The sequence below is a fragment of the Phocoena phocoena genome, chromosome 3, assembly GCF_963924675.1.
Source record: "Phocoena phocoena chromosome 3, mPhoPho1.1, whole genome shotgun sequence".
Taxonomy (NCBI): domain Eukaryota; kingdom Metazoa; phylum Chordata; class Mammalia; order Artiodactyla; family Phocoenidae; genus Phocoena; species Phocoena phocoena.
This window is the reverse complement of record NC_089221.1, coordinates 155,734,427-155,758,953: the sequence shown is the minus strand read 5'-3', so window position 1 is coordinate 155,758,953 and position 24,527 is coordinate 155,734,427. Positions and strand designations below refer to the sequence as shown.

At 37.6% G+C, this 24,527-nt stretch overlaps 1 protein-coding gene across 1 annotated transcript in view; it reads right to left on the bottom strand.

The window, feature by feature from the left end:
* Positions 1-1,964: 1,964 nt before the first annotated feature.
* RNF130 (ring finger protein 130) overlaps positions 1,965-24,527 on the bottom strand; it is a 133,053-nt gene continuing 110,490 nt past the window's right edge. Inside the window, exon 8 of the mRNA XM_065874175.1 lies at positions 1,965-2,074. Coding sequence (XP_065730247.1) covers positions 1,965-2,074 — 110 coding nt within the window. The remainder of the gene's footprint in view (positions 2,075-24,527) is intronic.

The window sequence follows — 24,527 nt, the reverse complement described above, 5'->3', positions numbered from 1 at the left end:
GCAAGTGGGCTAAGTAGTTGTGGCTTGCGGGCTCTAGGTGCGTGGGCTCAGTAGTTGTGGCGCACGGGCTTAGTTGCTCTGTGGCATGTGGGATCTCCCCAGCCCAGGGCTCGAACCCGTGCCCCCTGCATTGGCGGGTGCATTCTTAACCACTGCACCACCAGGGAAGCCCCTGTATATGCTTTTATAAGATTATACTAATCAGAAGAAAACACTCCATTCGGATCTGAGTTCTGGTTCAGGAAAACAAGGTCATGGTAGGGTCGACATAGTCAGAACTGAGCCATTTTCTCTGTCAGGTGAGCCAAACCAAATATAAACGCAGCTGAGCGTCTGGAACCTCTGGCAGAATGAGTTCTAATCTCCTTGAGACATATTCTCTCACTGTAAAGCCAGTGGGGCAAACCTGTCTTTCTGAATAGTGTTCTCTTGGAACTGTTTATCAAAAATATTTTTACAGTACAAAGACTATAGTACAAAGGAAAACCAAACAAAAGCCCTTGGTTAAAGGTAAAAAGAAAAAGCTGCTACAACCTTAAAACTCTGCACTGTTCCAGCCTCAAATGATAATAACATGCTGCTGGTCACTCGGAGGTGACGTCACTCCCTGGTTCTCTGAGGGGTTTTGTTCCAGGCACAACTGTGTCTGAGGCATCTTAGCAACACATCACAAGAGGAGAAGCCAGCTGCACACGAAAAATGGCAAGTCCTACAGAGTCAATACAAATCACAGGGCAACTCTGCATGGCTTGCTGCTGGATCTAGGCATATGGAACTGAAGTTTCCACTCTCATACAAGGATGTGAGGATTTACATTTACATCTCTCCATAGCTTACTTATATCGATGGGAGAAACAGGCTGAACTATGATGTGTCCTTAAGCAAAAAGGATGAGTAATTTTTATAAATTTACTCACTGTGGTTCTGTGTTGGGATTACTCTTAAGATACATGTTTCTTGCGATGTTAACTTGACGTCATCCCAGGCATGTGGGAAGAGCATGTGTGTCCCTCATGTCTGCCACACTGGCTACCAAGGCTTTCCTGTAAGCTCCTGTGCCTGCTTCATGCTGAAGCTGAGGCTGGTGGGAGGGGACTGGGCTGGATGTGTGAAGACTGAAGACGGGTGCTTATATGGTATCTAACAGCAAGGAGGTGGTTTGGTTTTCTCAAGAAAGCACTCAGAACATTCTGATTTTGACAACCACTGGCCGTCACCTGGGGATCACCATGCCCAGCTGGCCTCCTGGGCACTATCTCCCCATACACCTCAGCAATTGCCAAGAAGACAAGTCCACTGGTCTCAGGGACAGGGCCTTCAGTGTTTCAGTGGTCACATAAGCACTTGTCACCTTATGTCATGCTCTATGAGGGACGCTGGCAACAACACAGACAACTGCCCATCCTGCACAGCCTGCAGCTCCACTGCAGTGCGCTGGGTCAGTCTCAGAGGAGGGACAAAAGGCAAGGCTTTCTCTTAGGAACCTTTAGAAAGAGGTCCTTTCTAGTAAAGTAAGAGACAGGAAAATACAGAAGGGGCCAAGGAGCAGCAACTTGTGCCCTACATCAGTAAGAAGCAGTGCCTGCAGGCTTTAGTATTCATTATAAGTGGGGGGCACAAAAGGTATTTAAAAACCCCCAGCGGCACCCCAACACAGAATAGCATGTTGGCAATGCAATATTAACCCCTGGGCCCCGCCTCTTCTCTGGAAACAGCCAGGCTTGCTGGGGCCCATATTCAGTGGCTAGCTTTTTGGGTAGGTTTTCGGTGCCATGAGGCTACCTGGGCAATAACGTTGTCCTCAAAGCCTCACCTTGGGGGAACTTGGCAATTTAACCCTGAGCCCCAACCTGTGCTTGGAAAGCACTGCCATTCTTCCAAAATGGACACTGACAGAAGAATACAAAATAAGAAAGGTGATCATAAATCAAATCACAAAAGAGGTGACAGCCCATTTTTAAAAATCAGGTTTTGTTCTCATCATACATGTCCAAAGAAGGTTCGATTGTGGAGAATTCACTTTCATACACCAGGCTCCGAGGGGACAGAGAGTTCCGATGAAAGAAGTGACCGCCTAAAAAAGGAACAAGAAAAACAGACTTAATAGGTCGTCAGGCCTATACTCCCCACATGGCTTGAAGGAAAGAACACAGACTACTTCAAATGATCACATTTTCTCAAATATCTCCATTTTGGGCTCTTATCATGAAAAGAATACAGGCATCCCTCAGTGTAAGCACACTTTAAACACGTAAATTCCAGTGCTTGGATCCCCAAGAGATTAACCACTGGAGTTCTTCAAGCAAAAGCTGCCTGTCTTTTTCTTAAGAGAAAAAGATTCCACTTATACATTTGAAGACTTCTGTCTGGGGACACACAGTCACGTGGAGAACTGTCAAACCTCCTGTTTGAGCACCTGTTCTGGGCTGAGCCCGATGGTGGGGGTAGGGTGGGCACAGAGTCATCAGCTGAGCAGACTGACAGATGTGACTTTGAAGCTCTGATAATGCATTAAGAAGTTTTTATTTATATCAAAGTTCATTTACATGGTTAATTCTACACATGTTAAGACCAGTAATCTCCAGTCCTCCTTTCTCAGACAGCCCCTTTGAGCTGATCCATGTCCCTAAATAACATGCCTGTGTTGATCCTTCCTAATTGTTTCAGTCTTAGACTTTATCTACTGCACTCCTCCTATGGAAAATGAGGATTTTTCCCCTCCCCTCTACCACATCCACACATATTTTCCATTGCCCCAATATAACTATATTTTGATGAAAAAATTCAGTGTTAACAACAAGGTCCTACTGTATAGCACAGGGAACTACATTCAATATCTTATAATAAACTATAATGGAAAAGAATATAAAAAAGTATATATATAGATACATACCTATATATCCATATATATATCTGAATCATACCAGAAACTAACACAACATTGTAAATCAACTATACTTCAATTTAAAAAAAGATTTAGGGCTTCCCTTGTGGCGCAGTGGTTAAGAATCTGCCTGCCAATGCAGGGGACACGGGTTCGAGCCCTGGTCCGGGAAGATCCCACATGCTGTGGAGCAACTAAGCCCGTGCACCACAACTACTGAGCCTGTGCTCTAGAGCCGGCAAGCCACAACTACTGAGCCCACGTGCCACAACTACTGAAGCCCGCGCACTTAGAGCCCGTGCTCCGCAACCAGAGAAGCCACCACAATGAGAAGCCCTTGCACTGCAACGAAGAGTAGCCCCTGCTTGCTGCAACAAGAGGAAGCCCGCAGGCAGCAACGAAGACACAACACAGCCAAATAAATAAGTTAATTAATTAAAAAAAAAGATTTAAAAGATCGTGTCTACATTATTTGACTATTTGTGCTATTCAGAGCTGAGCCATGCTTACTTTGGTCCTTCCTTTTCTGAACAACTGTTTGTTTTTACAGCCTTATTGAAGTATATGTGAAATACAACAAAATACAACAAAATGCACATATTTAAGGTGTACAGTTTGACAAGTTTGGACATATGTATGCACCCCTGAAGCCATCACCTGAATCAAGATAGTGGACACCTCCATCACCTTCAAAAGTTTCCTGGTGTCTCTGATAATTTTTGCACTTCTCCAACTCTACTCCTATCTCTCCAGGTAGACCACAGATTAGTTTGCATCTTTCTAGAATTTGATTTAAGTGGAATCATATGGTAATTTATTGGCTTTTACAAATAAAAAGCTGCTATGAACATCTGTGTACAAGTCTGAGTGTGGACATGTGCCTTCCTTTCTCTCTGGTAGGTACCTAGGAGTGGAATCACTGGAAAAGTATGTTTACTTTTCAAAAATGGTTGTACCCCACCAGCAGTGAATGAGAACTCCAGTTCCTTGGCTCCTCGTCGGCATTTACATGGTCAATTTTTTACATTTCAGTCATTCTAGTAGGAGTGTAGTAGTATCTCATTGTGGTTTTAGTTTGCATTTCTCTGATATTTGGCATCTTTTCCTGTCTTATTAGCCAACTGTATATCTTCTTTTGTGAAGCCTTTTGTTCAAATCTTTTGCCCACTAAAAAAATTTAGTTGTCTTCCTATTATTGACTTGTAAGAGTTTTTTAAAAAAAATTCTAGAAACAAGTCCTTTGTCAGATATATGTTTTGCAAATATTTTCTCCTGGTCTGTAGCTTGCCTTTTAATTTTTATAACAATGCCCTTTGAGAAGCAAAAAGTTTTGAATTTTGATAAAATCCAATTTATTGATTTTTCCTTTTATAGTTTGTGCTTTTTGTGTCTGAATAAAAAAATATTTGCCAAATCCAAGGTCATTAAGATTTTCTCCTATGTGTTCATGTTTTATATTTTTAGCTCTTACATTTAGATGATCCACTTCAAATACATTTTTGTATATGGTGAGAAATAAAGGTTGAAGTTCAGCTTTTGCCTATGGATATTTAATTGTTCCAGCATCATTTGTTTATAAGATTATCCTTTCCCAATAGAATTGCCTTGGCACTTTGGTTGAAAATCCATTCATCAATGTGTATGGTCTTTTTCTGGGCATTATTCCAGCAATTCGTTTGTCTATCTTTACACTAATATAACACTGTCTTGATTACTACAGCCTTTTAAATCTTGAAATCAGGTATTATAAGTTCTGTAACTTTGTTCTTATTGTTCAAATGATATGATGGGCAGGGAGGAGAGGAAGGCTGTTATAAGGAGTATAGACAAGTATTAAATGAAAGCATTTCATGCACTAGTATGAGTAGTAGGACCATTTCTATTTTCTTGTTTAACTTTCCTATATTAAAAACTTCTGCATTTAAAAAACTGGGATGAATTCAAAGATGCTTACCATCTGTATAAGCAGACCTCTTAGAGGAGTCCCAAGTAAAAGATGGGATCTTTGATCTCTGACAGCTGAGTCTCAACCCTCAGTGGAATCTGCATAGTCCAACAGGGCTAAAGGGTTAAAGATTTTTTTTTTTAGTTTGGTTGCACAGGGTCTTAGTTGCAGCAGGCAGGCTCCTTAGTTGTGGCTCCAGGGCTCCTTAGTTGTGGCATGTGGGCTCCTTAGTTGTGGCATGTGAACTCTTAGTTGCGGCACGCATGTGGGATCTAGTTCCCTGACCAGGGATCCAACCCGGGCCCCCTGAATTGGGAGCTCAGAGTCTTATCTACTGTGCCATCAGGGAAGTCCCAGGGTTAAAGATTTAAAAACCAAACCAAACAAACAAAAGAAATCCAGCAAAAGAAGAGGCTTCCTGCTCTGCAGGAAGAACTAAAGCTGCCAGAAGTGGAAATGACCTAAGTTTTTGTGTTAGTGTACTGATCAGCTGACACTAAATCTTTGGTAATAAATAATGGGTCAGAATTTACTTAGTAATCTACCCAGCTATTAACCAGTTTACTTGAGAAAAATATAATATCAAGAGAGGAACACACAAGCAGCTGAATTTCAGAGAAAGGCATGATGCTGGCTTTGCCAAGAAAGCACAGCATATTTTTCAACACCTGGAAACATCCTATTTACTGATTAACTGATTATTATTATTTTTGTTATTGGCTATGTAATGTTATTAAGTAAACTCTTGAGGTATAACCTATATACAGATGTGCACAAAGTATAAGTATACAGCTCAGTGAATTTTTACAAAGAGAACACACCCATGAAATCACTGGATCAAGAACTAGAACCCTACAAGCACCCCACAAGGACCTCTATTGATCCGCCACTAGGCCCTCTCTTTTCCTCCAAAGGAAACCACAATCCAGACTTTTCAGACCATGGTTTAGTTTTGTCTATTTTCAATTTTACATAAATAGAAACAGAGTATATCTTCTTTTGTGTCTGGATTCTTTCAGACAATATTATGTTGTGACATTCATCCATGTCATTGAATATAGCAGTAGTTTGTTCATTTTCACTGCTGCATGATATTCCATTGTACGACTACCCCACAATTTATTTATCCAATCTTCTATTGATGGACGTTTGCTTTGTTTCCATTTTGGAGCTATTATGAATATTGCTGTTAGGAATATTCTTGTGTTTCTTTTTTTTGTACATGTGTATGCAATTCTCTTAGGTAAACTAGGGGTGAAATTGTTGGGTCTTAGGGTATGCATATACTGGCAGTTTTGGCAGATACTGGCAGTTTTCCAAAGTGGCTGTAACAATTTTTACCCCCACCAGTGGATAAGAATTCCAGTTGTTCTATATCTACACTAATTGTTGATATTTTCTGACTTTTAAATTTTTGCACTTCTGGTGGGTATATAATGGTATTTCATTGTGGTTTTAACTTACATCCCCTGATGACTAAAAAGGATGAGCACTTTTTAATATGTTTTTAGGCTATTTGTACATCTTGCTCATCCTGAAACATGTATTTATTTCTTTTGCTCATTTTTCTATCAGGTTGTCAGTCTTTTCCTTCTTTATTCTGAGTATGAGTCCTTTGTCGTAAGTATTACTTATGACATTATGTAAGTAATATATGTATTAGTTATTACTTTGCTATAAATATTATAGGTTTTCTTCTAAAATAGTGTATTGTGATGAACAGAATTTCTTAATTTTAGTGTGGACCAATTTATCTATCTTTTATTTTATGGTTAGTGCTCTTCTGAGTCCTGTTTAAGAAACTGCCTATCCCAAGGTTTTGAAGATATTCTACTTTATCTTTCAGAAGCTTCATTGTTCTACCATTCATATTTAGGTCTATGCTCCACTTCAAATTCATTTTTGAGTATGGTGTGAAGTAGGAATCAAGATTCATTCTTTCTTTATAGATATTCAGTTGATGCAGCACCACTTATTGAAAAGACCATCCTTATACTCACTACGGTACAGTGATACCTTTGCATGATTCAAGTGTTCATAAATGCATGGTCGTTTTAGGACCATATTCTGTTCTATTAAGCTATTTGTCCATCCTTGTATCAATACCTCACAATCTTAATTACTATACCTTTATAAAAAGTCTTAATATCGAGTTCAGTAATTCCTCCACTTCATCATTCTTCAAGATTGTCTTGTTATTTTTGGCCTTTTAAATTTCCATGTAAATTTTACAATCAGCTTGTCAAATTTTACACACACACACACACACACACACACACACACACACACACCCCTACTGGGGTCTGTTTGAAACTGCAGTGGTCAATTTGGGGAGAATTAACATCTTTATAATATTGAGTCTTATAACCTATCAACCTGGTATATTCATTTATTTCAGTCATCTTTAATTTCTCTCAATAATGCTTTATAGTTCTCTGTGTAGAAATCTTGCACATATTCTTTTAGATTTATTCCTCAGTATTTAATGTATATTTGATGCTTTTGTAAATGGTATCTTTTAAAAAATTTCATTTTTAATTGATTATTGTTGGCATATAGAAAGAAAATTGACCTTGCTAAATTTACTTACTCATTTTAAGAGCTGATTTGTGGAGTCTTTTGGAGTTTTTACATATACTACTATGTTGTTTGTAAATAGTGACAGTTTTATTTATTCCTTTCCAATCCTCACATCTATTTCTTTTTCTTTCCTTATCATATTGGCTAAGACTGCCAATAAAATGTTGGAGAAATCACAGGAGGTATCTTGATTTCCAATCTTAGGGAAAAGTTTTAAATATTTCATTATTTAGTATGATGTTTGCTGTAGTTTTGAAAATACTCACTATTAGATAAGGAAGAATGGGTGCTGAATTACAGCAAATGTCTTTTCTGTATCTATTAAGATAAAAATATGACTTTTCACTTTCATTCTGTTAATGTGTTGAATCGCACTGATTTTCAACCTTGCATTTTTTAACAAATCTAACTTGGCTGTAATTTTTCCTACTTATATATTGTCAGATTCATTTAGCTAATATTTTATTTAGAATATTTGTATCTATATTCATATAGTAAATTAACTTGTAATTTTCCTTTTTGTAATGTCTTTGTCATGATTTGGTGTTAGTGTTATGCTGGTCTCAGTGAAGGACTTGGAAGTATTCCTCTTTTTCTACTCTCTGGACAAATTTGTGTAAGACTGTTTTATTTCTTCCTTAGATGTTATAAACAATTCATCAGTGAAACCACCTAGGCCTAGAGTTTTAAAATTTTTTTTAAATTAATTAATTATTTAAAAAATTAAAGTATAGTTGATGTTATAACATTAATAATATAATATCTATAATGTTACATTAGTTTCAGGTATACAGCATAGTGATTCAATATTTTTATAGATTATACTCCATTTAAAGTTATTATAAAATTTGGCTATATTCCCTGTGCTGTATACTATATCCTTGTATCTTGCTTATTTTATACATAGTAGTTTGTACCTGTTAATCTCCTACCCCTAGAGTTTTTCTTTGAGGGAAGATTTTAAAATATGACTTTAATTTATTACTTAGATGTAGGAGAATTCAGATTTCCTGTTTCTTCTGTGTCAATTTTGGTAATTAGTATTTTTCAAGGAATTTGTCCATTTTCATTTAAATTTCAGAGATTCTTAACACAAAGTTGTCATAATACTCTTATTATTAATTTTTTTATTATAGTAAAAAACATAACATAAAATTTGCCATCTTAACCATTTTTAAGTGTATGGTTGAGTAGTGTTAAGTATATTCACATTGTTGCGAAACATCTGAAGAACTTTTTCATCTTGCAGATCTGAAATCTATACCCATTAAACAACAATTTCCATTTTTCCCCCTCCTTCTGATCCCTGGTGACTAACATTTTACTTTCTGCTTTTATGAACTTTATTATTCTTATTTTTAATGTATGTAAGCTCTGTACTGATGTCCTCTTTTTTGTTCTTCTTATGGGTCTTTTGGGTCTTTTTTCTTGATCAGCAGAGGTTGTCAATTTTATTAGTCTTTTCAAAGAAACAACTTTTACTTGGTTGATTTTTTTTCTACTGTATATTTGTTTTCTAGTAAATTAATTTATGATTTTTATTATTTCCTTTGATTCAGTTTGCTGTTCTTTAACTGAGAGGAATGCTTACAAAACTGATTTTTAGCCTTTCTTCTGTTCTTATATATGCATTTAAAGCCACAGATTTCCCTCTAACATGGCTTTAGCTGCATCACACAAGTTTTGATATGCTGTGATTTTATTGGCATTCAATTAAAATTTTTTTTATAATTACAACTGCAATTTCTTGATTCATAAGGTTATTTTTAGAAGTTTATTACTTGATTCCTATCATTCCAATATCTTTTTGTTATTGATTTCTAACTTAATTCCAGTGGTCAGAAAACATACTCTGTATGACATCAATCCTTATATATTTGTTGACATTTGCTTTATCACCCAGAATATGGTCTATTCTAGTAAATGATCTATGTACACTTGAAAATAATATATATCCCGTAGTTGACGAGTGCCATATATATGTCAATTACATTTTGTCTATTAATTATGTTGTTCAAATCTAGATCCTTAATGAGTATTTCTCTGCTTGTTACCAAGAGGTGTGTTTAAAATTCCTACTGGGACTTCCCTGGTGGTGGCACAGTGGTTAAGAATCTGCCTGCCAATGCAGGGGACACGGGTTCAATCCCTGGCCTGGGAAGATCTCACATGCCGCGGAGCAACTAAGCCTGTATGCCACAACACAGAGCCTGCGCTCTAGAGCCCGTGAGCCACAACTACTGAGCCCGTGTGCCACAACTACTGAAGCCCAGGTAACTAGAGCCTGTGCTCAACAAGAGAACAAGAGGCGCCACTGCAATGAGAAGCCCGTGCACCACAATGAAGAGTAGCCCCCGCTCGCCGCAACTAGAGAAAGCCTGAGTGCAGCAGCAAAGACCCAACACAGCCAAAAATAAATAAATATAATTAATTAATTAAAAAAATAAAATTCCCACTGTGATAGTGGAACTGTCTTATTTTAGATCTGTCAATTTTTCCTTCATATATTTTGAAGCTATATTAGGTACAAAAATTTAGAACTGTTTTCTTCATGATGGATTAACTCCTTCATCATTATGAAGTGTCTCTCTTTACCTTAAAGCATATTTTGTTATATTTATATAAGAATTTTCTTTTGGTTAATATTTACATGGTATATATTTTTCTATCATTTTACTTTCAACATTTCTGTCTCATATTAAAGAACTATTACACATTCATTGATGTATATGTATATAAATTTTAAATCTAGTCTATATTTATCTTTGAGTATTTAAGCATCCATTTACATTCATTACTGACATATTGGGATTTAAATTTATCATTATATTGTTTTGTATTTATCCGACCTGTTCCATATTATTTTCCTCCTTTTTATTTTTAACTCTTCTTAAAGATGACTTTATTATTCCATTCTCCCTCATAAGTTTATTATATATTATTTATTATTCTTTTAGTGGTTTTGCTAACCTAGAGACCATTATTTTTTTAGTTGTTACCCTGGATCACAACATGTATCTTTGATTTATTAACATCTAATATAAATTGGTGTTTTTAATTATTACTGTAAATACAAGTGTCTTAAGAATACTTTTATTCCATTTATCCTCTCCCATCTTTGTGCAATTAATGTCAACTAATTTCCACAAGACATTATTATTAGTTTTTTATATTACATCGATTGTCATTTTACCTGAATATTTACCCTTGATGTTGCTCTTGAATTTTCCTGCATCTCAATGTTTTTATCTGGAATAATTTTCTTCTGCCTGAAGAACTCCCTTTCAGTGTTTCTGTTTGTTGGAAAATGTCTTGTTTCATCTTTATTTTTACAAGTTTATCTTTATTTTTAAAAAAACTTTTAAAAGTATCATAATTTAAAAAAAATATGTATTTATTTATTTATTGGCTGTATTGGGTCTTAGTTGCAGCCTGTGGGCTCTTTGTTGTGGTGTGAGGGATTCTCTCTAGTTGTGGTGTGCAGGCTCCAGAGTGGGCTCTGTAGTTATGGCATGAGGGTTTAGTTGCCCTGCGGCATGTGGGATCTTAGTTCCCTGACCGGGGATTGAACCGGTGTCCCCTGCATTGCACTATGGATTCTTAACCACTGGACCACCAGGGAAGTCCCCTCATCTTTATTTTTGATGAATTTTTTTCCCTAGGTTTTTAGGTTGGCATGTTTTTCCCGTAACACTTCATTCCACTGTTTTCTGGTTTCCATTGTTTCTGTCAAGACACCAACTGTCAGTCCTCTGTTGCTACTTTAAAAGTAATATATTTCATATAAGATAGATAACCAGCAAGGTCCAACTGTATAGCACAGGGAACTGTACTCAATGTTCTAGGATAACCTATAAGAGAAAAGAATCTAAAGAATAATGAATATATTATATGTATAACTGAATCACTTTGCTGTACACCTGAAACTAACACAACATTGTAAATCAATGATACTCCAATAAAATTAAAATTAAGAAAGTAATATAGTTCATATTGAAGGAGGAAAAACAGAGTTGGAAGACTCACACTTCCCAATTTCAAAGTTACTACAAAGCAACAGTAATCAATACCATGTGATCCTGGCACAAGGACAGACATAGAGTCAATAAAATAGAATTGAGAGTCCATGAATAAACTCATATATTATGCTCAACTGAATTTTGACAAGGGTACCAAGACTATTCAACAGGGAAAAATGAATAATCTCTTCAACAAATGGTACTGGGACAAATGGATATTTACATGCAAAAGAATTTGTATCTCTACCTCACATCACATACATATGTTGACTCAAAATGGATGAAGATCTAAACATAAGAGCTAAAACTACAAAACTCTGGAAGTTTTTGTGACTTTGAATTAGGCAATGGTCTCTCAGATATGACACCTAAAAACACAAACAATGAAAGAAAAAAAAGACTCCTTCAAAATTAAAACTTTGTGCTTGAAAGACATTATCAAGAAAGTGAATAGACAAAGAATGAAAGAAACTCTTTGAAAATCATATATCTGATAAGGGTGTAGTATCTGAAATATATAAGGAACTCTTACAACTCAGTAACAAAAAGACAAACAATCCAATTTAAAAATGGGCAGGGCTTTCCTGGTGGGAGAGTGGTTAGGAATCTGTTTGCCAATGCAGGGGACACGGGTTTGAGCCCTGGTCTGGGAAGATGCCACATGCTGCAGAGCAACTAAGCCTGTTCGCCACGACTACTGAGCCTGCACTCTAGAGCCCACAAGTCACAACTACTGAGCCCGCACACCACAACTACTGAAGCCCACGCGCCTAGAGCCTGTGCTCTGCAACAAGAGAAGCCACCACAATGAGAAGCCCGTACACTGCCACAAAGTGGAGCCCCCCGCTCGCTGTAACTAGAGAAAGCCCACATGCAGCAATGAAGACCCAATGCAGTCAAAAATAAATAAATAAAATAAATCAATTTATAAAAAATGGGCAAAGGACTTGAATATACATTTCTCTAAAGAACATATAAGTGGTCAACAAGCACAAGAAAAGATGCTCAATGTCATTAGTCATTAGGAAAGTCAAATCAAAACCATGATGAGGTGCTACTTCACACCCACTGTTTTTGAAAACAGAAATTTGAATCCTTGTACATTGCTGGTGGGAATACAAAATGGTTCAGCCACTGTAGAAAACAGTTTGGAGGTTCCTCAGAAAGTTAAACGTAGAATTAATTACCATATGACTCAGCTATTCCACTCCTAGGTATATACCTAAAAGAATTAAAAAGAGGGATGCAGGGGCTTCCCTGGTGGCGCAGTGGTTGAGAGTCTGCCTGCCGATGCAGGGGACACGGGTTCGTGCCCCGGTCTGGGAAGATCCCACATGCCGTGGAGTGGCTAGGCCCATGAGCCATGGCCGCTGAACCTGCAAGTCTGGAGCCTGTGCTCCACAACGGGAGAGGCCACAACAGTGAGAGGCCCGTGTACTACGAAAAAAAAAAAAAAGAGGGATGCAAACAAATTCTTGTACACCAATTTATAGCAGTATTATTTACAGCAGCCAAAAGGTGGAAGTAGACCAAATGTTCATCAATAGATGAATGGATGAACAAATTGTGGCACATATATAGATACAACAAATTATTATACTATTATTCAACCATAAAAGGGCATGAAGCACAGATACATGCATACTATGATGTGGATGATCCTTGAAACATGCTAAGTGAAAGAAGGTAGACAAAAAAGGTCACGTATTCCATATGATTCAATTATTAGAAATATCCAGAACAGGCATACCCATGGAGACAGAACACAGATGAGGTGGTTACCAGGGGCTGGGGAGAGTGGAATAGGGAGCAATGACTTAATGGGTAGGGGATTTCCTTTTGGGATGTTGAAAACTTTAAAAAACTAGATAGAAGCGGTGGTTACACAATATTGTGAATATACTAAATGCCATTGTTCACTTTAAAATGGCTAATTTTTTGTTATGTGAATTTCTTCTCAGTTAAGGAAGTATCTTTTATTCCTCTAACTGCTTTAAAATTTTTCTTTGCCCTTCTTTTTTTCACTTTTACTATTGGTGTGGTTTCCTTGAATCAGTGGTTTGATGTCTTTTGTTACTTCTGGAAAATTCCCAGCCATTATCTATCCAAATATTGCTCTGCCTCAATTTATCTCCTTGCCTTCTATGACTTGAATTACATGTAAATTAGATTTTTTTCATCACAATCTAAACTCTCTTATGCCTTTTTCTGTATTTTTCTCCTCTTTTTCTTTTTGTGTTTCAGGTTGCATATTTTCTCCTTTCCAGGTCATAAATCCTTTCTTCAGTGATGTTTAAGTTGATGTTAAACCTTCTATTGAGTTATTACTTTCAACTAGTATATTCTTCAGTCCTCACATTCCATATAATTCTTTGTTGTTTCTATTTAGTTGCTGAAATTATCCATCTTGTCATTGGTTTCCTAAAAATACTTAAAGTTATTTTAAATTCTGTCTTATATTTCCAATATTTGTATTTCTTGTGGATCTAGTTCTATTCTTTGCTTTTTCTCTTTTTTGGTCATTTGGTCATCTGGTATGCGTGGTACTTTTGATGGATTGCTAGACATTATATATGAAAAGTGATAATCTGAGGCTGCTGATGGTGGTACCTTCCTCCAGAGGATTTCCTATTGCCTTGGGTGGAAACATACCACTTTTAGGGTATGGGTATGTCACGTTAATCCAATCAGAAATTAAGCAAATTCAGAGTTGCACTTCAGTTTTTGAGAAGGCTAGTCAAATTCTAGTTCATCCTCTAGTTGCAGAGTGTAGCCCTTTGGGGATTCCAATGGAAAGCCTAGGGTGTTTATCAGGGTTTGTTCTCCTTGGTGGGCCCTGAACTCTAAGTTTTGTCTCACGAGCCCAACAGGACTGCCTGAGCTCTCCTCATCTCCGTCTGTCAGCCACCACATTTTGGTCACTTCACAGCTATTGTTTATGAATTAGCAAATGCCTCAAATGCTCATTGTTGAACTTTCCTTTTCTCTGGGCTTGTGGCTCCTGAAGTCCTCACTGCATTGATAGCTCTTCAATGTCTTAAGATAGAATGTTTGAAAAAATGCTTTTTCCATATTTGCTGGTTGTGCTTGGTATGATGGTTGAACTGCAACAAGCTAGTAATGACATAACCACATTTCCAAGAGTGGAAACCTGATCAATTTATTATCAATGGCTTAGAGTTCTCTTAGTGTGGCTTAAAGTCCCTTCTAGACCTTCAAATCCTGAAATTGATGAATGTAATTTAAAAAGATAAAAAAAAAAAAAAAAAAAGATAAAAGAGAAGATTTTGCAATTCTCTGCAAAATATAAGTACCTGATTATGTGTGTTGTCCTACTTGCTGTTTTTTTTTTTTTTAATCTTCCTTCCCCAATTAGACCAAAAACTACTCATGGATACAACTCAGATATATTTTATTTCAGTGTCTTCACATTGGGCCAGTAAATACTCCATAAAATTGAGCTGACTGGGATGTATACTATCCCAATTAGCAACCACTAATTAGTGTTTAAATAGTTTTAACTTGGAACTCTCTCAGCATGAAATAAAAAGGGCTTTCACAGTAAGATACAATCAAAAAGCCAGTAATTAACCACCACTTGCTACTTCTGTATATCATTGATTTTTGGCAGCTATATGACTATCATAAAGATTATGAAGATTTTAAGTAACTGAAATGTCCATCAATTGAGAACTGATTCAATACACAATGCATTTGTTAATATTAAAGAAAATGAGGCAGACAGATCTGTATGCACTGATGTGGGAAAATCTCCAAATATTGGGGGAGAAGAATATAATGGTCTGCATATTCTTTTCTGGATAACCTATTGTTTCCTAAATTCTTGGTCTCAAGTTTTAAGTATATGTTTTCTGACTCGGTTCTAGCAAAGAGAAAATGGAAGCCTGTCTATGCCTTGACATTGCAAGCTTTTGTAAAAAGGAATTTAGACAGTTAAGGGGATAGTTGATGCAGATGTAAAAACGAAAGAGAATCCTGTAGAGCCATTTAGGGGACACTTGTAAGGTTAACATGAAGACAGGAAACATTCACAAAAGTATAAGTCCTAATTGTTTACAAATGTAACCATTAGAGCATCTTGTGACAGTATTTGTGAGTCTCTTTCTGAGATTTCTTTACTTCAAAGGTGTAAAGTTTTCTTCAGGGATGTTAACATTTAATTCTTGAAACACCCTAGGCTAACTTGTCATCTAACTGTTTTCTGTGGATATAAGTAAGGTAGGAATTCTTTGGTTTGGCAGAAAGCCTCAGAAATGTCTTTCTTTTTTTTCCTTTGGGGATAAAGGAAAATTAATAGATCAGTGACCAATAGATAATATGTTTAAAACTATGTGTAGGAGAGATTTTGTTGGGGGGAAGCATCATATATGATGCTAGTAACTGTTTTAAAAAGGTGCATGTGAAAGAATATGCTTCTCTCTGCATGAAATCTCTCTGGAACTGTACATGTAGGCAACAGAGACTGTTGGATGAGGCTTGGGGCACTGGGTCAGGGTGACAGGGAGATGTACTTTTCACCTTACACCCTTCTGTACTATTTTGACTTTTTAAAAAATCATGTACATACATTATTTATTCAGAAAAATAATTTAAAATGATTTCTAAGTACAAGAAAAAGGGGATAAAAGGGAAAAACTTAACATTTATTTTTAAAATATTTATTTATTTATTTATTTGGCTGCATCGGGTTTTAGTTGCAGCATGCGAGATCTTCGTCGCCGAGTGCAGGATCTTCGTTGTGGCATGCGGGTTTTTAGCTGTGGCATGCACACTCTTAGTTGCAGCATGTGGGATCTAGTTCCCTGACCAGGTATTGAACCTGGGTCCCCTGCACTGGGAGCGCAGAGTCTTAGCCACTGGACTACCAGGGAAGTCCCAGGAAAACTTAACATTTATATACAATTTCACAACAATCCCATAAGATAGAAAAGTTATTCTTATTTCACAGAGAGGAAACTAAGGCTCAGAGAGATTAAAAAACTTGCTCAAGATCATAAAGCTAGAAGTTGAATCCTGGTAAATCTGAATCCAAAACTTAAGTTATCTTTCAGTTTTGTACTCTTAAAACATAAGTAACTTGGATTACAGTTATGATCAAACTGCAAAAAACGTTTAATGATAATTTAAAACACCCTAGTTGCAACACCATTAACTGATTTGTTTCTTATGCTGCGTAAGAAATGGCAATAGTGAATAAGAAGGTATACTTTTTCTGAGGCAATCAAAATTTAATTAAACTTCAAAAACTTCCCAAGGACTTTACAAAAGTCCTGGTAACAACTTGGATTTAAAAAATACAATGTTGGGCTTCCCTGGGGGTGCAGTGGTTAAGAATCCGCCTGCCAATGCAGGGGACACGGGTTCGAGCCCTGGTCCAGGAAGATCCCACATGCCGTGGAGCAACTAAGCCCCGTGCGCCACAACTACTGAGCCTGTGCTCTAGAGCCTGCGAGCCACAACTACTGAGCATGTGTGCCACAACTACTGAAGCCCGCGTGCCTAGAGCCTGTGCTCCGCAACAAGAGAAGCCACTGCAATGAGAAGCCCACACACCGCAACGAAGAGTAGCCCCTGCTCGCCGCAAACAGAGAAAGCCCGTGCGCAGCAACGAAAATCCAACGCAGCCAAAAAAAAAAAAAAAAAAAAAAAAATACAATGTTGCTACTACTTCTCTTTCTTTTCAAGAAATTAAAAAAATAGAACATAAGTGAAGACACAAGTTTTCAGCAAATTTTAAGAATTACTTTCATTATGGAAACCTTGCATTCCTATAATTAATGTAACAATGTAATCTACAAATCTTTATCTGTGTCTTCTTAAAGAAATTAGACAATGTTCAAGTCTTCTTTACCCTGAGGAATCAAGAGTTCACTTGGAGTGAGGCTCCAGGGGTGACGGTGCTTAGCTCTGTGAATGGGGGCTACTACACCCCCCTTCCTAGTCCCCTTTCCTCTTATTTTCTTTGCGTCATTTCTAGCCTGTGGGCCCCATTTCTAGATCAGATGCAAATATTTGCTCACAAGCAGCAAAGCTTTAGGTTTAATGGTGGTTGCACCTGTTGAAAAGTGATAAATGACCAGAATTTTCACATAAGCTTTCCTCATGTAAAACAGGGATCGTGGTTGGAGGTGAGACAGCTTTTCCAAGAGACCTTTCAAAGGGCTTCATGAGTTCTCACCTGGACCCAGGACCCCTGTTCCTTGATGAAGATGAGCATGGGTAGACATGAGGGAGAGGCAGTGGTGCCCAATGGACCCAAGCATGGAATAGAAGACCAGTTGTAAAACCTCAGCAGTGTGGAGCCTTTCCTGGTCCGAAGGATGCCTGAGCAAGGCTTTCCTATTATCAACACTAGGAAGGACTTTTATAGGTCAGTCCATCTTTCCATACAAGGAAGGAACAAACATTATTGGGTAACACTATATGCCAGGCACCTTCACAAATCATCTATTTCTCACAGCCCTGTGTGGCTATTATTGTAACTTTCATTCCACTGCTGAGAAACTGAGGTTGTGAGAGGGTAAGTGACTGACCGAGTCAGGAAGGGGCTGGTCTGGGACTCATACCTCTGTCACCTGACTACATGTTCGAATGTGTGGATCACATCGGTCTACAGCACCAAAGAGATGCTGCTTTGTTGTTTCAGTTAACTTAGCTGGCTGTGTAGGTGAAGTACTCAGAGGGTCAATAAAAATTCAATTTGCTTCTCCCAAAGCTTAGCAGTGCTGGCCTTGACAGGAACCTAAATACTATGCTCTGCTGCTGTGAACTTTTATGTCTGTCTTAGGCTGCACATGAATACTTCTGTTGAAGAGGATTCCAGCCCGGTTTAGAGTGGGAGCCTGAGTTTCAATGTACATTTATACCCACTCAACAATAAATGCCAGGAGAGAAAGGTGGAAGAGGAGGGTGAGAGAGAGAACATTTAAATAGTGGGGGTGAGTCTGCCTGTCACCCCATACCAGGAGTATCTGCCCTGCTAGAAGAGTGACAGGAGTACATGACTCTGACGTTTCTTCAGTAAGTTGCAGTCTCCTGTATACCCCCTGTCAGCATTTCACTGGGATTTGAGGGATTTTTCAAATGTAATTTGGGCTACACTTTGTCTTTTGCCTTTATAAACTACCCCTACCTGCTAAGACACAACTTCCCTACACTATAGTTATGATATGCCTGTGACCAAAAGCAAAATCCTGGAGAACTCCCTTTTCTGGGACAGAAATTAAGTCATTTGTGCCTTGAATTCTGAACAATTCTTCGTTGCCCACGTGTGTAGGCTGTTCTTGTTTTAGTCACGTGTGGTAGCGTGTGTGTATGGAGGTCATGAGGCAAGAAGCCTCCCAGAGGAAGGGTCAGGTCAGGTCCACCTCTGGCCAAGTGCCCAACTTCGCCCTGAGCTTTGGGGCAGCCTGAGCAGGAAGAGGCACCCCCTTAAGGCAGAGGGCAATGGTGCCTCAGCTTCCTCACCCAGGGTGAAAAAACCCCTTTTCCCTTGATTAGGAAAGACTGATTGACACTTTCCTCAAAAGGAACTTTCATGAAAAAGGAACTGGATAATTTTAAGATTTACTAGATTTCTTCTCAGTTTTTTGAAGCCTCATCAAAGAATGGCCAGGCTGTTGCCACCAGTATAGCTCACCCATCTTGGGCATCTTTTCATCACCTGGGTTTGCCATTACCCTTTCTTATGCTCAGGTCAAACTCAGGTTTAGCTGCTACCCTAGCTCCTGTTATTTATACCTGCTTTCTGACTCCTCAGTAAAGAAAGTATTTCCCCAAGACAATTTCAAAACTCCTCTCTGAGCTGTACTCTGAGTCAGCATAAATGCACTCATAAAGCTCTGCTGCACTGAGTGAATTCTTCCTAGAGGTCTCCTTACGGGTTTCTAGAATCTTCCCCTTGTCACTGACCCAACTGTTTTCATCCCATTTCTTACCTGCTGGCTCGTTTAAGGTAGCTTCTAAGCTGTAATGTTCTAAACCAGCACCTCTACCTGCTTTCTTCAGTGATCCCAGTATTTTAATTTCAGGAGCCAGTCTGCCTCTAATTCATACCTGCTAAAATGCACGAGCCTCTTCATGGCTCCCCACTGGAAAGCCCATGCTCTGTGCAGAGCATCGCCATCTCTAGCTCTAGAAAAACTCTTCTCACCAGCCCTGCTTGTGTCCTAAATCCAAGCCCATCACACTTCTCAGACTTTCCTACTATTATGCTTTGCACACATGGGTCCTGTGGTCAGCATGCCCTGTAACCTACCTTCCACTTGGTGAGCTTCTCTAAGAGACAAAACAGAAAGGGGGTTAGAACAGACACCGGAGCCAGGCTATATGCACTGGAGTCTAGCTGCAGCTACTTACTAGCACTTTAACCTTGGCAAGTCATTGGATTTCTCTAAACTTGTTTCCTCATCTGTAAAATGGGGTTAATAATAGGATTGTTGCAAGGATTAAATGAGTTAATATATGCAAAATGTTTAGAAGAGTGCCTATCACATAGTAAGCACTATAGGTTAGCTATTATTATTGTGGTTATTCATTAACTTTAAAAACATAGTGTGTGTATATATACTCTGTCCATTCTTCTGTGATACACATACACTATATATAAAACAAATAAATACATACACTATATATTGGTGTGTGTATATAAATATAATATGTGTGCATATATAAAGCTTTCCCTTCAGTTCCCTCTGTTTATTTTCCTGTTTTTCTCCTGAGACTCTGAATTCCTCAAGTCCAAGAACTGTGCACAGGGCTTCCCTGGTGGCGCAGTGGTTAAGAGTCCGCCTGCCGACTCTTCTGCCCCGGTACAGGAGGATCCCGCATGCCGCGGAGCGGCTGGGCCCGTGAGCCGTGGCTGCTGAGCCTGTGCATCCGGAGCCTGTGCTCTGCAACGCGAGAGGCCACAGCAGTGAGAGGCCCGCGTACCGCAAAACAACAACAACAACAAAAAAAAAAAACTGTGCACAACCTAACAAATACTGGCCCAATTGTCTCATGGATGAAGGGTGGCCAGCAGTTAGGAACAATGACCCTGGGCTGCCAGGGTCTCATTTCTGACTTTGCCACTTAATAGGTGAGTCATTTTGGCCAAGTTACTTGACCTTCTCTAAGCCTCAATTTCTTAATTTGTAAGAGAAGAGCTATAACTTCTCTCATTGGGATGCTGCCAAGATGAAAATTATAATGTATATAAAACACTCAGCATGGTGTCTGGCACATCCTGTGATCTGAACTGCTAGCTATAGTTAAGTTTTCTCCTGCCCAGCTTCACAGCAGAGATCTAGAATGGCAGTTTCTATTTCAACTGGATTCTTTGTATTATCTGTTGCCATTAAGTTCTATTCTTAAACTGTCTTGATAAGCAATTTAGCATAACCAAATAATTTGGTAGATAAAAAGTCAAGGAACCTTCAGGATCTTTTCTCAACTATTAAAAAGCCTAAAGTTACAACCCAGCTGGCCAAAGAGAAGTCAGATTTAATTTCTTCAGGTCTGAAGTTGCCAGGCAGGATCAGGTAAGCTGCATTCCTGTTGGAGGCTCTTTGGACTAAATTCTTACCAACTTTTGGTCTATTGTAAACACTGAGGCTTCCTTGAAATAAAATACTCTTGAATAATACTATATGTGTGTGTGTAAAAAACAAAACAAAACAACCTATGCCTCATGCATTACAAAAGTTTGTCCAAGAAGGGTTTAAAAATTCTGAAATATCACATCTGTTCCAGACTAATTTCTGATCACTCAATAATTTTTAAAATAGTAAACAAGAAATTATTCAGTTTCATACATTGCTGCAATTCATAAAGCTGATTTCTTAGTTGATAGCACCATGCCCATGAAGAAATAAGCAACTGTATTTTGATGCTAATTCTAACTTTGGTTCTAAGGAACAAATCCCACACTTTAAAGAGCACTGAGACCATGAAATAATTGAGATGTAAAAACTTGACGATGTCAGTTCAATCTCAAAGCCACAAAACAGAAGGTTCAAATTTCAATGGATGATGCAAATTTTCCCTAAGATTAATGGAAAGCCCTATCCTAGTAATTCACTCATTTTGTTTCTTAGCTTTTGTAAAAAGTCTGTATTTGGTCCGAACAGCACCTACTTTTCTTAGTCTTACTCTCTGCTAGGACTTGAAATAATGTGAAAAGGGTGAAAGTAACAGTAATAGAAACAGTAACATTGCCATTAAATAGTCCTACATCTCCTGACTGTTGATGAAGGAAAATAACAATTCATCATAAATGGGAAATAGAAGAGAGGGAACAACGAATTTGATTTTCACTGGATAAAGGTAGGTGGGGAGGAACTATACTATTAATTGATGAAAATACTAATAAGTGAAAAACATTTTGCCGGTATTAAGGAGAATGTCAAGGCAACAGAACCCATTCTACAGGGTAAGATCAGACACACTGAGCTTAACTCTCTAGCATTTAGAGTTGGCTGGAAATATCAGGAGGACCACTGAACCAGTGAATCTCAATGAATAATGATGTAATGAATAACCTGTGCAGCTTTTAAAAATCCTTTAACCCCATATGCACTTAACAAGAGAGCCTCCAAACACATGAAGCAAAAGCAGACATAATCAAAGGGAGAAATAGACAATTCAACAACAGTCATTGGAGGCCTCAATACTTTACTTTCAATAATGGATAGAACACTAGAAAGAAGATAAAGAAGGAAAGAGAAGATTTAAATAACACTATTAACCAACTAGACCTATAGAGCACTCCACCCAGCAACAGCCATCTATATATTCTTCTCAACTGCACATGGAACATTCTCCAGGATAGACCATATGTTAGGTTATAAAACAAGCCTCAGTATAAGTAAAATGACTGAAATCATACGAAGTATGTTCTCCAACTACAATGGAAAGAAGTTAGAACTCTATAACAGAAGGAAATTTGGGAAATTCACAAATAGGTGGGATTTAAACAATCAATGGATCGAAAGGAAAATCATAGCAGAAACTAGAAAGTACTCTTAAGATGAATGATATAAAAACCAAAACATACTAAAATTATGGATGGGTGAAATTGTGCTTACAGAGAAATTTATAGCTGTAAATGCTTATATTAAAAAAGAAAGATCTGAAATCTATAACATAATCTTCCACCTTAAGAGAAGAAGAAAAAAAATGAGACCCAAAGCAAGAAGAAGGGAGAAAATAATAAAGATGTGAGTGAAAATTAATAAAGTAGAGAATAGAAAAATAGACAAAGCAATAAAACCAAAAGTTCATTCCTTGAAAAGATCAAAATTTACAAACCTTTAGCAAGGCATAACTAGCTAAACCATGGATAAGTGTTAGGTGCATATATCTTTGACCAGGCAAAAAAGAACTCAAATTACTAAAATCAGGAATGAAAGGGGACATTACTACTGACATTGAAGAAACAAAAAGGATTATAAGGGAATCTTATGGACAATTGTATGCCAACAAATGTGATAACCTAGATGAAATGGACAAATTCCTAGAGAGACACAAATTACTGAAATTGACTTAACTAGAAATAGAAAACCTGAATAGGCCTATAAGAAGTAAGAGAGTAAATCAGTAATCAAAAAACTTCCCACAAAGAAAAGACCACGACCGGATGGCTTTACTGGTGGATTCTACCAATTAAGAATTAACACCAATTCCTCTCAAACGCTTTCAAAAAACAGAAGAGAAGGAAACACTCCATAATTCATTATATGAGGCTAGCATTACACTAATACCAAGTCAGAGAAAGACATCACAAGAAAATTACAGACCAATATTCCTCATTGAATATAGATATAAAAATCCTCAGCAAAATACTAGGAAACTGAATCCTGAAACATAGAAAAACATAATCCTATTATGACCAATTGGGATTTATCTCAGGAATGTAAGGTTGGTTCAACATATGAAAATCAATTAATATAATATACCATATTAATAAAATAAGACAAAAACCACACGATCATCTCAACAGGTACAGAAAAAGCATTTGACAGAACCCAAACTCGTTTATGATAAAAACACTCAACAAACTAGAAGCAAAAGGGAACTTTTCAACCTGATAAAAGGACATCAGTGAAAATCCCACAGCTAACATCATACTCAACAGTGATAAGACTAAATGCTTTTCCCTCAAGATCAGGAACAAGACAGATGTCTGCTTGTACCACTTCTATTCAACATTCTACTAATGAAGGCTCTAGCCAGGGGCAATTAAGAAAATGAAATAAAAGGCAGCCTGACTGGAAAGGAAGAAGTAAAACTATCTCTATTTGCAGATGACATGATCTCGTATACAGAAAATTCTAAGGCATCCACTAAAAAACTATTAGCGCTAGTAAATGACTGCAGCAAGGCTGCAGGGATAAAAGATCAATGTACAAAAATCAATCACATTTCTGCAGAAATTAAATAAATAAATAGGAAGGCATTTCCTGTTCATGGATTGGAAGACTTAATATTGTTAAGATGACTCTATTACCTAAAATGACTTGCAAATTCAAGGTAATTCCTATCAAAATCCCAGGGGGCTTTTTTTGCAGAGATTAAAAACTGACCCTAAAATTCATATGGAAATGCAAGCGGCCTTGAATAGCCAAAACAATTGTGAAAAAACTGGAGGACTCACACTTCCCAATTTCAAACTTACTACAAAGTAATAGTAATCAATACCATGGGATACTGGCACAAGGACAGAATAGGGACCAATAAAATAGAACTGAGAGTCTAGAAATAAACTCATATATTATGCCTAATTAACTTTTGACAAGAGTGCCAAGACCATTCATCTGGGGAAGAGAGAATAATCTCTTTAACAAATGGTACTGAGACAAATAAATATCCAACATGCAAAAAAAAAAAAAAAAATGAAGTTGGACCTCTACCTCACATCATATACATATATTAACTCAAAATGGATGAGAGAACTAAATATAAGAGCTAAAACTATAAAACTCTTGAAAGTTTTTGTGACCTTGAATTAGGCAATGGTTTCTTAGATATGACTCCTAAAACACAAACCAAAGAAAAGATAGACAAATTGGACTCCCCCCCAAAAAACCCCAAAACAAAA